At 43.7% G+C, this 15,547-nt stretch overlaps 1 protein-coding gene across 1 annotated transcript; it reads right to left on the bottom strand.

The window, feature by feature from the left end:
- Positions 1–276: 276 nt before the first annotated feature.
- On the bottom strand, positions 277–14,142 carry LOC118794659 (transmembrane protein 235-like). The gene is made up of 4 exons (XM_036552909.1): positions 13,796–14,142; positions 11,874–11,954; positions 11,375–11,512; positions 277–634 (listed from the first exon to the last, which is right to left on the bottom strand). The coding sequence occupies exons 1-4, from the start codon at positions 13,965–13,967 to the stop codon at positions 393–395; spliced, it is 633 nt and encodes a 210-aa protein (XP_036408802.1). The 5' UTR covers positions 13,968–14,142; the 3' UTR covers positions 277–392.
- Positions 14,143–15,547: the final 1,405 nt, after the last annotated feature.

Genomic DNA, 15,547 nt, shown 5'->3' with positions numbered 1-15,547 from the left:
CTTTCATACAGAAACAATAAGATCAACAAGTACCTGTTATTTTGTGTATGAGTCATGATTTTCTTCATGAATATGGAGGAAAAAGAAAAGTAGATTTTAGCTCATCTTTTTTTGGTTAATCAACAAGCATTCAAATACTTCTCTCATTGACAAGTGGTCTACTGTTGGAAAATAATGTTCTGTCTCATGACAGATATCATGAAATTAACACTGAGTAAACATTAGAGTTTGGACGTACAGAGAGCTGGGGGCGGGAGGGGATGGAGGGAAAGAGTGGGTGAGAGAGAAAGGAAGAGAGGAGGGAGCGTGTGGAGGAGGAAAGAGCAGGGGGGTGGTTTCTGTTAGTGTCCAGCAGCACTGTGACCTCATTTCCTGTGGTGAGGAGGAAGTCCCTAGGCCATGGAGTTGGCTGCTGTGTACTTATGCTGCTGTAGATGGGCCATGCGGGCAGCCAGCAGCAGCAGCAGACCTGTGGCCACCTCTAGGGCGTAGGACAGCCAGGCCACGCCCAGCGACCAGCCGAAGGACACCTGCACTTGGGACAGCCGCTCCGCCCCCACCTGCCGCTCGATCTCCTGCAGGGCCTGCTGGGAGTAGCTGATGTAGATGCTGACTCCTGATAGGGTGAGGACACCTGGGGAAACACACACAGAGGCCTGGTGTAGTAAGCTGTCCTCCTCTAACTGGTTACAGAACGTGTGTCAGAAACTCGTCTCCACTCCACTATAATCCACTGCACTCTCCTACCTTCCAATCCACTCACCTCCCTTCTCCTCCTCTCCACTCAGCTCTACTCCTCTCATCTCCACTGAAGTCTATTACTCTATCACACACACACACACACACACACCCACCTTCCCCACATGAGCACTGCAGATTGGTGATCACGGATACCCAGTCTTTGCTCACACCCACATTCACACATGCACACCCTGATGACATACATGAAGATCCCTTTCTCCTCCCACTCACCCACCCCCACAATCAAACATATACAGCTAGCTACATCTTCACTGCATATCTACATTTCCTGGGCCCAAGATGAATCTGGACTTCAGTGCTAGAGCAACTCAACGGTTTTCACAAATCACACTGTATTATCTGTCAAAGAGGGCCTTGGATGAACCCAAGACTGAATCTGCAAATAGAATCAGATTTGTCATTTGAAAATGATCACCGATGTGTGCTCTAATCTGACCTGAGGTGAGGTTGAGGACACCCATGGAATGAGTGAAATGAATGAATGATACAGGCAGGGCATTGCTCCAATCCAAAGCGGGGTCATGGACTCATCACTGTCCAGTAACGTAAACTTGACGTACTGCCCTGTCCTTTTGGGAAAAGTACACTGAAAGCATGTTTTCTGATTGGTGAATGCCTACATGTACATCAAAAGCATGCTTTCTAATTGGTGCATACCTGTATGTACAACAAAGGCATGTTTTCTGATTGGTGCATACCTATATGTTCAATGTACATTCTAATGCATGCAGGCATTAAACATCAAGGTACATGCATGCCTTCACTGTGCATGTCAATACTTAACAAGTATTTAATCATTGGCTATGTGGCAATGAAAAAGAAATTGTAATTAGTTCAATTAAATGAAAACGTCATTTTAGTAAGGAGATATCAGGCCACAGAATTTCGCAAATGGTTTAAGATATTTCCCAGAGCATCGTTGTGCTAAGAACAGGCTGTTCTTAAATCAGACAAACAGTTGGATGGGAACAATCAGTTTTATTAATGTGATGATTAAGCGTCGTCTTTCGTCACCGTCTGGTTTTTGGTTTGCATCTGTTCAGCTTTCCCTGTGTTGGCTATTTAAAAACAGTACTGCACTCGGTGCAAATGCAGCAACAGACTTTTGTTTCTATAAATTACACATGTGGAAAATCAGGGCTTACAGTAGTCTGCAGGGACTCAGCACAGGATGTCTCATGTGAAAAGAGGTTAAAAGTGACGGAGTCACAGAGTGATGCCTCATTTTCATAATTTAGTCACCACACATATAGTGATCGTGACATATGAGAAATATTAACATATATACACAGCTCTGGACATTGCACTTGGTTTTCAAAGACAGTTAAACAGTAACAATCACCATTAGCACTGCCCTGGATTAAAGGTTCATCTACTCAATCAAATGTCAAAACGTAGACACATGCATGCATATAGACACAGACATACATATACATACATACATACATACATACATACATACATACATTACATACATACATTACATACATTACATACATTACATACATACACACACACACACACACACACACACACACACACACAGTTTGCTGAGAGGGAGAGGGACTCGTCCTGAGCGTTATAAAGAGGCTGGCTTTTTCACTTCCTCAATAAATGGGGATAATTAATCGAAATTTGCATTTCAGAATATCCTGTGTAAAACGAACACACGAAAGGGAAGGAAGGTTCTAGCCCTGGAATCTAACTGTGCTCTGATAGTTCATTATCAGAATATATCTGATGCATCTATCCATCTGTCTGGGCTTCTTATCTTTGCTTGTTTATGTGCACTTTGCATGCTGCAACTGAATGGTGGCAGTTGTATAGTTAATTTCTGATGCGCCCCCCCCCCCCCCAAAAAAAAAAAACCAAACGTTGCTTCATACAGGGTAATGCAAATTTGTAACATAAATAGCATAAATCAGATAAATAGTAGAAAACATCAGTAAAGACAAGGACTGTTAAACTGACAAATGACATCTGCAGGGTGTGACTGTGTGCTTCCCAAACCCCCATGTTCAGCTCTCACTGTCTGTGGAGGTCTATTATTTTCTGTCATGCGGTCGCTTGCTCTCCAGGCTGCACAAGGTGTCGGACCGTGGCAGAAACCTCTCCTTAGACTTTAAAACTGCGCTTGCGCAAGCAGCAAGGAAGAAAAGAGAAACCAACACCTGTGTGTTGGTGTACAGCTCCCCGAATAATTGAGCAGACAGCAACTTTTCATCCTGAGTTTGGTCCCTCTCAGGTCAGGCTGTTCTAGTGAACGCGTCTGTAGAAATACACCATGATTAACATGCAAAAACATTCATAAAGGGATTGTTCAAGAACAGTGAAACAACTTGGAAAATTAGTTTTTAAGAAATTACGTTGGCGTTTTCTTAACAATAAAAGAGAAGATGATGATAATGTTTGCAAAATTTTCCCACTGATAAACCGTAGGCTAATTGCTGCATCATGTGTTTGCAGATTTAAATAATATTATACAGCTGGGCACATATCTTATTGAGTATTCAGAAATACATCCAGTACGATTTTTCCTGTCCACACTTCATTCTTTATGGACCATAAAACAACATAATAGATTCAAGGAAAGTGCAAATAATGACAGCATCACAGAACATCTCAAATCAAATTTAAGTCCTGTGAATCCAACACACATCCACACTCCCACTGCAGCAAGAGACTTTCAGTGTCCCCTCCCCTATGAACTGGGTAAACCCTCTCTGCGGGGATCAGTATATTCCTCCCATATGAAGTATGTCCTCCTATGTAAAGTGTAAAAACTTTCTCTGTACAGATGATGTTGTGATCTCTCATGTCTAAGCCACCTGAGTCATGGGGTCTATAAGGCCACAAGTCCACAGGGGCACCCAAATAACCTAAATACCAACTAATTAACATTTTGGGCTAAAAGGAAGATACTGCCTCAAATTTTGACCCTAGCTCCCCTCCATATAAGGCATGAGGAATCACATTTCAGCTCGTTTTGGACAGCATATCAGCAGGACGCTGACATAGGAAGATGGTAAAACACCTTCACTTAAACTTCTACTGAGTCTAACAATGCCTGAACTTCACAAAAGCCACCACATTTCAAGGTAGTAATCACAGAGGAAAAAAAGCCTGACCTTGTCATGAAGAAATGCTTTTAGCTCTGGAGTAGGATAACAATGTATTTTGTATTCAAAAAGCAATGCATTGCAATGTCTGCAAATCACAGTTTCACAGCGTGCCTCTGCCTCTGCCTCTGCCTACACATTGCTGAAGACTTTACATTCTCTCCTTGTTTAGTACTGAGTGCACATCTACATCAACTCCTCTGCAATACGTTTCTGGAAACACATTTCTATGTTTGTGAGGGATGAAGAAAGATTTCCCTGAAAAGAGTTTCTCTCCTGCAGGCTGCTCCTGGAGTGAACTCTTATTAGCTGAAACAGCAGTAGTCACGGCCGCAGTGTGATTATTAGAGTGGAAAACACTGTGAGTCAGGTAGAGAACATTATGTAAATTACAGTATTATTACAAAACATTTTGTAAATCTGACCCCAATGCTCTTTATCATTTCCTTTTTGAATATCACCGGCAATTAAAAAGTAATTTCCTGGTGATTCTGTCACCTTTCCCATCTATTATTTGATTACCTAATTATGAATGCTTCCTGTGTGCTTGTTAATGTTTGTGTATTCATACAGGTGCACACATTGGAACACCTTTATCTTTAACAGTGGCATTTTGTGAACAGAAACAGCCAGATTCCTCCATATAAAAATTCACAAAACCACACCGGCTTCTGTTCAGCTCATGTTCAGCCCATTGTTCACCTGGTCTCATGCTGGAGAGTGAGCTGTCAGAGACAGGTCTCACCCTGAGGTGACATACACCTGGAGGTAAAGTAATTGTAGGTAAATCACACCCATGTACAGGTATAGCTGGATCCAGGTTGGTGCAGTCATTGACTAGCTGCTCTTTCACCACAATGTCTGTGGGATCAATGCAACACACGCCAGAAGGGCTAAGATTCATCACCCATTAACAGGGATCGGGTAAAACGCTGGCAGCCTCACCCTGATATGGTCTTCCCCAAGCATAACTGTTCATACACCATCGCTCAACTTCTCGCCCTGACTTCAGTATAGCTTTTACAGTGAAGAACAAGCCTTGGTACCTCCTCACTCTATTGCTTCTCAGCTTGGCTCCACCAATACCCATCAACAGCAGAGCTCACTTCACTACCACTTCCAAAAGGTCTTCTGTGTGAGTAACGCAGGAGTTTAGGGAGGCGGTTAGAGTCAGGTAGCATTAGATCATGAGAAAAAAGGCTATGCGGACAGTGGTGTTTCTGCAGGCAATTAATCAGCAAATGTTTTTATATTGCATTTAATTTTCCTGTTTCAGCTTCATATTACCAGCCACTACAACATTTATCCTGAACACAAGTAGAAGTACTAAGCTAAGTGATGTGCACCTGTGTGTGATATGATTGTTTGCGTAAATAAAAATAAAAGTGTTGAAGTAAATGATTTCAACATACTCACAGAAAGATCATACGGCTGAGATCATGTTTTCACATTTTTTGACCCACACTGGCACACATCACTGGGGGAAGGAGGATATTTCTCGCCTCACAATCCTGCTTCAGATCTTTAGGTGAATGGCGTTATATAAACTGAAGTCACAATGGTTTACGCCAAGGCAGGTCTGCACACCATTCAGCAGATACCAACACAGGCAGAGAGGGGGGAACATGGAGCAAAAGCATGAGTGTTGAAACCAAATCTAGCCGTGATCTGATTTTCTATGTCTCAGGTGCTCCTGATTACCTCAGTGGCAGCAAACATGATGTGCCTTACCTATCGGAAAGCGCCTGTTTCAAATGTGCCATGAGATTCACAGCCGTAGTAAAATGAAATAACTTTGCTTTACAGGTTTTGGTTCTGTTGTGAAAGGTGTCCAGGGAGAACTGTTGAATCACAGTTCGAGTAATATGTGCAAAGTCACCGTATGTTGCTTTCAGGGTACAGCTTGAGGAAACCTTACATCCTCTTAAAAGTGCACAGCAGCAGTCTTTGTTTTGTGATATTCTGGTTAGGCTCTATATGGGATACAGCATTAAAAAGACATGCAATGATGCAAACCTTCAAACATCAAGAATCCATACTTTCAAAAAAACAAAACAAAATTTTTTTTGATCCAAACATGTTTTAACTTATTAACCAGGAAAACACGCATTTTTAAACACTGTGTTGCAGCTCTCTGGAAACAACTTTAAAGTTGGTTGGGTTTTCATGTCTGGAACTTCACAGACAAAACATTTGTCCGCCACTTCAGAAATAAATCTTACATAACGGCCAAACTAAAGCAGGATAAGGCCGATAATATAATGCATTGTGTATTATGGCACTTAATTTCACACAGAAGGAGAGAGGTGCAGTGCTGTTGTCCTGTCTGTGGAGAGGATGAAAAAAGAAAACAGGGAAACGAGGAGGGGCGGAGAACTAACAAAGGAAGGGAGGAAAGTGAGCGGAAAAGAAGAATGCAACAACTCTCCACGAGGGCGATACCGAAGGCAACAGCCTGAGGTGTGGATGTCGTTCAGAGACAGGTGGATTCTGTACGTAGACGTCTTGTTCGCGACTTGATAATGAAGACAATAATAAGGGACCGGGCTGAAACCGAAATGAGCAATCCGAGAGACGCTGCCAGATGCTCAGTGCCACGGTATATGAGCAATCAATCTGAAAGTAATTAGCTCAGGTTTAATCACGGCGTCCATCGAAGAACAGCAGCATGAGTTCCCTGCTACAGAGGGAAAGAGTGCTCTCCACCGATGCTGAGGCGGTGCACTCTGATTACGAGGTTGTGAAAAACGTTGATGGAACTGTAACGTACTTGCGTCTCTCAGTTAGGCCCCGAGGTCTTGCTGTGTATGCGTATTTTTGTTCAAACCTAAAATTTTGGCTCCTAAAGAGTAGGACAATGTTGCCACTCAGCAACATGATGGCCTCTGACAAGTGTTTATTTTTTAGAATGTGCTATGGCAAGGCCCTCAGAAAGAGGTGGCATTCACCTTGCTGTTGTACCTGCTGCTAGATCACCCAAACCCTCTGTGTGCTACCGTATCAATCTGCTAAGGCGTCAGCTGCACTGTCCTCATTTCTCTGAGAGCTATTGAAAGACTCTCCATACTGGAAGACAATACGCCAGCAGTTAATTAAAAGCCCTTTTATTTTAGCATCTTAATACCAGTTTGGTGTTATTTTGACTGCTCTGTATCTACATTGTTGCTGTGATACATATTTAATGCCATGTTTGCCTTATCACTCGAGTCTTTCCTTTTTGTATAGCACATTAGCAGTGCTGAGTGCAGTCACTTATAAACGGACACTGGTTACTGCTGAAGGGTTGGTTATTGTAGTACTTATTTTCAGTACAGTACTTGTTACTGTGACATTTTGACACTTGTTCAAATGTGATCTGAAGATTTCTGCATGCACTGTTTTCCATGTTGCGTAATCGCATGCATTTATGCACCTTTGTTCTGCAAGGTGCCCTGGATAAGGAGTGTCTGTGAAATGAATAAATCTGAGTGGGTGACTTCCCTTTATAAAAGGCTTCAAAGAAGCAGGACCAGCACCAACACATTCCACTTTCAGCACTATCTGCTGCAGCCCGTCCAATCCGGCATACTGCTCCTCTTTATGCAGGGGAAGCTGCCGCTCCGTCTGTAACCCACTCTCCTCTCTGTCTCTGTGTGAAGCCCCCTTTCCCCCTTCCCTTATCCTCCTTGGTCTCTCTGCTGGAGTAGCTTCCAGGTTCGCCCCCGTTTTCCCAGTACTGGTCACCATCTGCCCTGATTCACTGATGCAGGATACAGCACTCCTGCTCTTTCTTCCTCCCTCGCCTAACACTCCTCTCCTCCTCCCTCCGCCCTCTCAGACATTTCACACCTCTCCACCCCCCCGTCATTGCCCTCTCCATCCTCAGCCTCTGAGAGCCACACTCCTCTCCGGTGGAGGTAACTGCCTACTGCACAGCGCCACGGTCCCTACTCTTCCTCACCGTCTGAGGACACCACCTGCTGTGAAAACTCGCTCCCTCTCGCCTCTCACTGTAGCCTGTTACGTTTCTGCTTTACTGGCTGTTTTACATTTTTCTAACGACGTCTTGTTTTTTTTCTCTCCATCAGTGGACGTGTTTCCTTCGCTGCTTTCAAACTGAACACAATGAGCCACATGTCTTAACTGCACAGCCAGTTTACCACATGCACACGGTTATTGCTGAAATTGTACTCAATTTTGCATTCTTGAATTTGTTAAATTAGTTGTCACTCTAAGTGAAATTTTAAAACAATAATAATGACTGAATAGGAGAAGCCATATGCTTCATAACCCCGGGACCATTATGGAGTGATGTTACATTCTTCCGTTTGCTTTTTTCACTGTATGTTTCTTCTTGTGGGTCTAGAAACTAATCCTACATTTGCATTTTACATTTTGCCATTCGGCAGACGGTGTTGGCCAGAACGACTCACAAATTAAGAGTACAAAATGCCTCCAATAAATCTAATAAAGTCTTAAAAATATCACTATTTTATTGGAATTTCCTCCACTCAAGCTTGAGCTTGAGTCAAACCAGGGGAGCTGGAAGAAAGGGGTTCTATCAGTGTAGATTCCTTTCGGCTTGCTTTCAGCAAGAAAACGCGGAATTCACCGGAAGTGAGAAATGAGGATGTAGTCAGGGGGTGGACTGCCAAAACCCTAATTGAAAGCACTATGCAAATGGTTTTCATAATGAAAGGAAACCATTTAGTGTGTGATAAGGTTTCCTGAATAGCTGACGTGTAAAGGATCTGCACACACTGAGTGCATTATATAAAAGTTATGTGTGTGTATATATAGGCAGTGACAACCTAAGGGCATATGATAGCTGAAATGGCATTTCTCAGTTTTTAATCTGAACTTGATGGAAACGAGCAAAGGCTGAGAGTGGATATTTGCGCTTGTGGACTTTCTGAAATCACCGCTGCAGGACAAAAAGGAGGAACCACAGAGCTAGCCTGTCCGCACTGAAAGCAAAAGTCATTACATCTCACAGAGTAACAAAGTTTCCCGCAACCTGTAACTTCCAACGGACAAAGACAAATCAGCCACAGCTCCAGAAACGGCTCGGGTCTGTCTTCAGACGAGCGACAGAGCCGCCATGAATCACGTCTGTCTTCTTTTTTTTTGCATTTGTTTTTGATTGATGAACGCATGGAAGTCCCTGCCGTTTGGGCAGATGATGTGAAGACAGGCTTGACAGCGGACAAAGGCGGCAGCAGAGCCGCGTGGGTGGGTGGCTGACAGGCAGTGGCACTGTGCTGCCTTACACGGGTGCCAGACAGATGTCCTTACTCAGGGCGCTTCACGACGCTCATATGCCATACATTAAACAACAGTTGTGACTGTACCAAAGCAATGTTGGGATCGCCCCACAAGGGTGCAACGGCAGCACTCCAGCCCAGATTTGAACCTGTAAACTTTTGATTACAGATACAATAGCCTGATAAATGTGCCGCGCCACTGCTCCATACTGTCTCTGCTGGTGAGTAATTACAATTACATCCCAAACGGGGGAAACTTCACCTCTTGCAGAACTTTGGATTTCCTGTACATGGAGTTGTGCGACTAATTGTGTAATGACAGATTTTATCAAGTACTCACTGCTCAAAAGAGAGATGACACTGTGAGGTCATTCACAATTCGTCAGCGAAATCACTCAACAGTACTATGATTTAACCCTTTTCATGCCATCCCACTTGAGGCAGTGAATTTGATTTTTTATCATTTGTGCTGGTGACATAAGCAGATATGGAAAGCAGTACACATTGAATATTACAAGCCAGCCGTCAGCAAGTACTGTGCCTACACCCTTTAACTAATCTCCTTCATCCACAGCTCCAATCTGTTACTCTCCTGCCTCCTTCAAGAGTCGGTCACAAAACATGGCATGATCTGTATGGTAATTAAGTTAGCACAAACGCTGCAGGGTTTTTTTTTGTTTTTTTTTTTGAATTTCAAAAGGTACTCATCCTTGAAGAGATCTTCAGCAGATGGAAGAGCTCAGCTGCAGCTGTTTGGCACTAAATTGCAGCTGCAGTTGCTGTGGAGACACCCATTTGGACAACCAGGCGTACACCACAAGCATTTTCAGCTGGAGTTCTGACAGGCTCACAAATGACAATCACTTGATGTTTGGGGGGGGGGGGCTCGTGTCAAGCCATGACCCGCAATTTCAAAGTGCAAGACCATAAAACAGTTGCTCAGCACCCCCCCCCCCCCCCCCCCCCCAGCATTTACAGAGTTTGCCCTTAACTTTGAGTGAAAAGCGAGTATTGTTTTTTAATGTATTTATTTTTGTGTACACAAAAAAGGTTATTAGGAAACTATGTGAGAGCACTTAAAAGCTGTATGACTGAACTGAAATGAGGGAGATGGAATTTGACCCACAGCAATATCAGATTTGAGATGATGTCAAATGATAAGGCGTTTGTGATTTCCTGTTTTCACTCTAGGCAACACTCCTCATGTTTCCTTAGAGGATAAAGTGCATCTGAAGGAGGCTGTTTGTGCATGAAATTGCCCTTCATCTCTCAAGCTAGCTCTGCACACAGACATCCACTTCTCCTCTCCTCAGAGAAAGAGGTTTCTTAAAGCTTCATCCCAGCTGGGACTCACACGTGAATGCACACACATGAGCACACACACAAATATGTAGACACACACGTATACACACACACGCACACACACATACACACGCGTGAGTGCATGTGCACACACACACACAAACCTACACCTAGGTGAGCACATACACACACAAATGCACACACACACACACATACACACACGCGCGCACACACACACATACACACATGTGCGCGCGCGCGCACACACACACGCGCGCGCACACACACACACAGCTGGGAGTAATAGGGTTGACACACTATGTTTTCAAGCCATACATTCTCAGGTCCAGCGTCTTGGCTTTTCATCCAAACTTTCAATCTCACCCCGAGGAAAGAGCTATAAGTCTCCATACGGTCATAAAATGTCAGCTACAGTCACTAACGTGTCAGGGAACAGAATCATGCATTTCTCTTACATATTTTTATGAACAGTATAAAAAATTTACTTGATATTGCAAAATCTTAACACATCTGAAATATAAAAACCCACAGAAAAAGGTGCTGCAAGAGCTAGATGTCATTCTCTTAATTTTAACATGTGAGGGGGGAAGGGTTAGCAACAATTCACAAGAAGTCACACCTAATTTACACCAACCTGTGCCTACCACAGAACAAATTAGTGTTCTGGCCCCCTCTAGAGATGTCTGTGGAGTATGGACAGCGGATGGCAGCTCCCAGCTTGATCCAGCACTCAGGTGACATGTTAAGTCACTCATCACATGTTTTTTTTTTGGTTATGCCTTCATGTCATGTAGTACCTCACAGAATACCTTCCGCACAGCACACGAAAGATAAAGAGATAACACAAAGCAGGTAAAAATCACACCGCGGGAGCTCCCTGTTTATGAGCTCCCCTGTGTGTGGGTGTGGTCTTGGACGGTTGCTTACTGCAAAGGAGGAAGTAGGAGGCGGAGCCCAAGAGGAGGGCGTGGCTTCGGGCCAGAGAGCTGACGAGGCCGCAGATGCCCCCGAACACCAGCAGCACCAGGCTGAGGGGCAGCAGAATGACGATCACCTTGTGCATGTCTACAGGGGGCGCCAGAGAGCAGAGTCACATGTAGGCATGGGAGTGAGACAAGAAACACACAATATACAGACAGTTGCCCTTCCACACACACACACACACACACACACACACACACACACACACACACACACACACACGCACACGCACACAAATTTGCATACTAAATGCCCTCTTCGTTTCTGTGGTGCATCAGCAGCTTGTGTTTGAATGCTGGGTAGATATGCGTCGAGCAGCCTGTACACAGAGCAGGTACATGTGGGTACTCTCAAGCACAACAGCATGCATTCACTGAGAAGAGGGCTTACATATGCATACATATGTACATCTACATATTTGTAGGGAAGACATGCAGGTACTCACTCAGCAGGTGTCTTTCCAGCTCGGTAAAGTTGGAAGTGTCCGCAGTGAATGAGTGAATGAAATGGCAACTGGCATTTTTACCTGTCGGTGTAAGAGGAAAACAAAACACACAGGCTGTAAAGAAGTCCACAGCCTCTTACAGACACATTACATAATCAATTTGTAGGCATCCTTACCCAGAGAAACTTAAATCAGTTTAAGCCTTTACATTTTTCATCCACTTACTGAAGAAAGCTGGGTTTCTCAAAGATGAAACAGCACTACCTCACCTGGAAATTGAACCTGCAACCTTTTGGTTATAAGGAAACTCCACTATGTCACACTGCAGCCCAAACTCCCTTGAGGGTCTGAGGGAGGGCAGCATGATGTGTTCAGATACCCAGGACCCAGGCCAAAGAATGCAGCTGGTAATGCTGTTTCATTTCAGTAAAAGACACCTGGCAGCGTAACACCAGGTTACAGGTATGCATTACTGTATTTTCCCTCAGCTGTCAATCAAAGCCACCCTGTAACCCTGAAAGAGGCCACGAAACCCTGTCCTTTAAAGAACTTTCAGACCTAGTTACCATGACAACAGGTCTATTTCATTGTGTTTAAAAGGCATTGAGAATATTAAAAAAATAAATGAATACAATAGCCATCACGACAAAAGTAATGAAAGTGTTAAAAGGCTTTGATCATGTCACTGCTCTTCTGTGTCAGGGAACTGATTCATGCTATTTAAAACCTGCTAACAACCCTTAGTGTTGTAAAAACCCCTCGAAATGACAGAACTATAAATGAACATACAATAACATCCATTAATATTTTTTAACTTTTTATTGAAGAGTGAAGGAAACATGTTAGATTTGTCACAGCCAAGGTGGCTGGGATGTGACGAGTTATGGACAAAATCAGGTCAAAGCAGGACAGATTGGTATGAGAAAGTTCAAGGAGGAGCAGGTGTGAGGTAAATATTTGTCATTTGAAAAGACAAAAAATATACATCACACTATTTTTGTAAATACACACAGTGACCCACTGCACATCTATAAATCCATGAGCAAGCCATAGCCACTCAGATTGATCCTATCAAAAGGAACCTTCAAAAATAAATCAGGATTAGTGTTTATTTTCTGTTTGTAATATCCAAACGCTACACTCCCAGTTCTTCATTGAGTTTCACAAGCTTGCTGTCAGGTCTATAAAACAAATGTCCAGTCCAATGTTTATCAAAAGACACCATGCTTTGACAGATGCCACTGAAAATGCTGCTTTCAACAGAAGACATGATTCACCTTTTCCAGGACAGTATTTCCTAAATGAATTCTAATTAAAAAGCAATTATTGGGCCGCAATGCCTTTAGTCCATTGAGCTATGCTACCGTTAACCACATATCTCATCATGTGGTCAAAGGGGTCAAAAAGCGTTCAAAAAAAAAAAAAACTGATCGCATCACGACAGCTCCAGGAATACCGAGTAGAAAATCAATGGCCATTTGTAAGGCAAATGCGGTGTTTTGAAATCTCAGCTGACCGTCCGAAGCGGTGCCACCATGCACTGCGCAACAGGTACAACCCAAATAGCAAAGCTTCTTCAGAGAAGATCAGTGAATGACTGCATGTATAGGTCTATCGCCTGTGATTGAGCGCAATTAAATCAGTAGTACGCAATGTGATTATCCATTATTTGTCTTTGACAGGGCATATTCATAAATGTTCTGAGGCAAATTGAATTGCATTTTTCAAGATATGAAACTATCGCTTTCTCTCTCTGCCAGACATGTATTATGCTCTCTCCAAGTGGCATACATTGATGGAACACTTAATTCGCGTCACCTGTTCTGCAAGAAAGATATGTCTATACCCAGGGGTCCATGGCTACTGCGATAAATGTACAGTTCAAGAGGCGGCAGGAAAACAATTTAACGCTTTGGCCATACCTTCGTATATTCTCCAAAGTCCAGAATGGGAGTTAAGATCCTCCTCGTCCGTGAGGTTCGGTTTGTTCACCTCTATGATGTACCAGTACTCGCTGCCGATGGCCGCAGCCAAGAAACTAAAACTGAGTATCCCGGTGAATCCAGCAATGATAACCACTGGGCCGAAGTACATTCTAATTTTCTATAAGCGAGCTTATCTCCCAATAAAAAGAGGAAAAAACTACGGATTTAAATCAGACTGCTCCTTAAACCATTACTAAGCTACATGACTTGAGTGGTTGAAGACATGAAACGATGTTCGGTCCAGCTGAGCTCTGCATTTCTCTTGGCAAAATCTGGTAAGGCGCTCAGAGAACCCATTCCTCACACTGCGCTGGCTGAAAAGGCGCAGATGGACTGCGCGGAAGGAGGACCCTCCCTGAAGGATCTCGGAGTGAACACGCAGTGCTAAGGAGCGACTTTCAGCCGTTAACTTACAGTGCTGGGAGCGCGCTCTCCCCCATCCGCGTCGTTCTTACGCACACGGCGCAGACCATTCAGACGCTGTACAGAAGGCGGCTTGCGGTCGTTCGTAGGCTATACTGTCTTTAACCTTTTACCGTATCTTCAAAATCTATCAGAGGCAACTGTTGCTCGACTTACAGATTGTTAACGACGGATTTCGTAGACGTCCAAGTTTCACAGCCGTGGAGAACTGATTTTACATCGGTGTTGAACACTGTCTTGGTGTTAATGGAGAGCTTGGATGCTATAATACAATTAATAACTATTACGTAAATAAAGATATACAGTTCTTACAGGGAAGCATCCGTATTGTGGCCCCACTGTGGTGACTTCTTGATTTAACTACTGAAAAATGTATCAAAAACAATTCAACAGAAAACTTGACAGAATAATGTGATGTCAAATAAATAACTTTTTATTCTAATCCTGCTTGTCCTACAAAGCAGGTCATACAAAGGAAGCATTTTAAAATACGCTTTTATTTCATTTTTTTCTATAATTTAACACTGCAACTACAGAAAGTATAGTTATGCTTCGTCCCATGAAGCACAGTAAATTGAAATTAGTGTTTCCAAATAGTGGCGTGTCCGTCTCTTTAATATGCATCTTATAGTGCATCCCCCCACCTTTTCACCCAGCTTCTATGATCGGCAATTGTACACAAGGCTCGACATCTTAACTCGGGCGGGAATAGCAAGAGAGGGAAATGCAATCATCCAATACACACGCACGCCAACGCGACTACTTTTCACACTACAGGTCTCGCATGCAACCAGGATGCAGACTTCGTTGGGAGGGCAAGTCATTTCCCTGACGTCATTTAAGAAACTCGCAGGCGCCGCGTGCCGACAGCAGCGCAATGAGAAAACCATAGTTGCGTCCCAGTTGTGTTAATTTGGGCCCTTTCCTCGATTCCTACATCCTCGCATCCACCGTGACCCAGAGGGAAGAGAGGAACACAGGTGGATACATACATGCATCCTCTACCTGGAGGAGACAAACAAGGACGCGTCTTGCTTCCTCCACCTACAGAATTGGAATGATCCTTAATGAGGTGAAGTTATCGATGTCCAGGTTTCAGTGGATGCCAGGATGTAGGCATCAAAGAAAGCATGCAATTTAGCACTATCGGGACGCAGCCCGCATCCAACTACTCACCTCCACCAACGGAGCAAAACCAATTCGTTCCGCCGCTCCCCGTAATTATCGGGAGATGACCTGGCCAGTTTAGAGCCCAGGCCGTAGGGC

The sequence above is a fragment of the Megalops cyprinoides genome, chromosome 19 (genome assembly GCF_013368585.1).
Source record: "Megalops cyprinoides isolate fMegCyp1 chromosome 19, fMegCyp1.pri, whole genome shotgun sequence".
Lineage (NCBI taxonomy): Eukaryota > Metazoa > Chordata > Actinopteri > Elopiformes > Megalopidae > Megalops > Megalops cyprinoides.
Note: the sequence above shows the minus strand (reverse complement) of the source record. Positions and strands in the feature narration are given on the sequence as shown.

What these genes read in the sequence shown, in the direction of transcription:
- LOC118794659 (XM_036552909.1), bottom strand. Translation starts at nt 13,967, where the DNA reads ATGTACTTCGGCCCAGTGGTTATCATTGCTGGATTCACCGGGATACTC. An exon ending in GCTGGAAAGACACCTGCTGA is followed by an intron (nt 11,513 to 11,873) that starts GTGAGTACCTGC and finishes CGCCCCCTGTAG; the next exon opens with ACATGCACAAGGTGATCGTC. An exon ending in CTCCTACTTCCTCCTTTGCA is followed by an intron (nt 635 to 11,374) that starts GTAAGCAACCGT and finishes GTGTTTCCCCAG; the next exon opens with GTGTCCTCACCCTATCAGGA.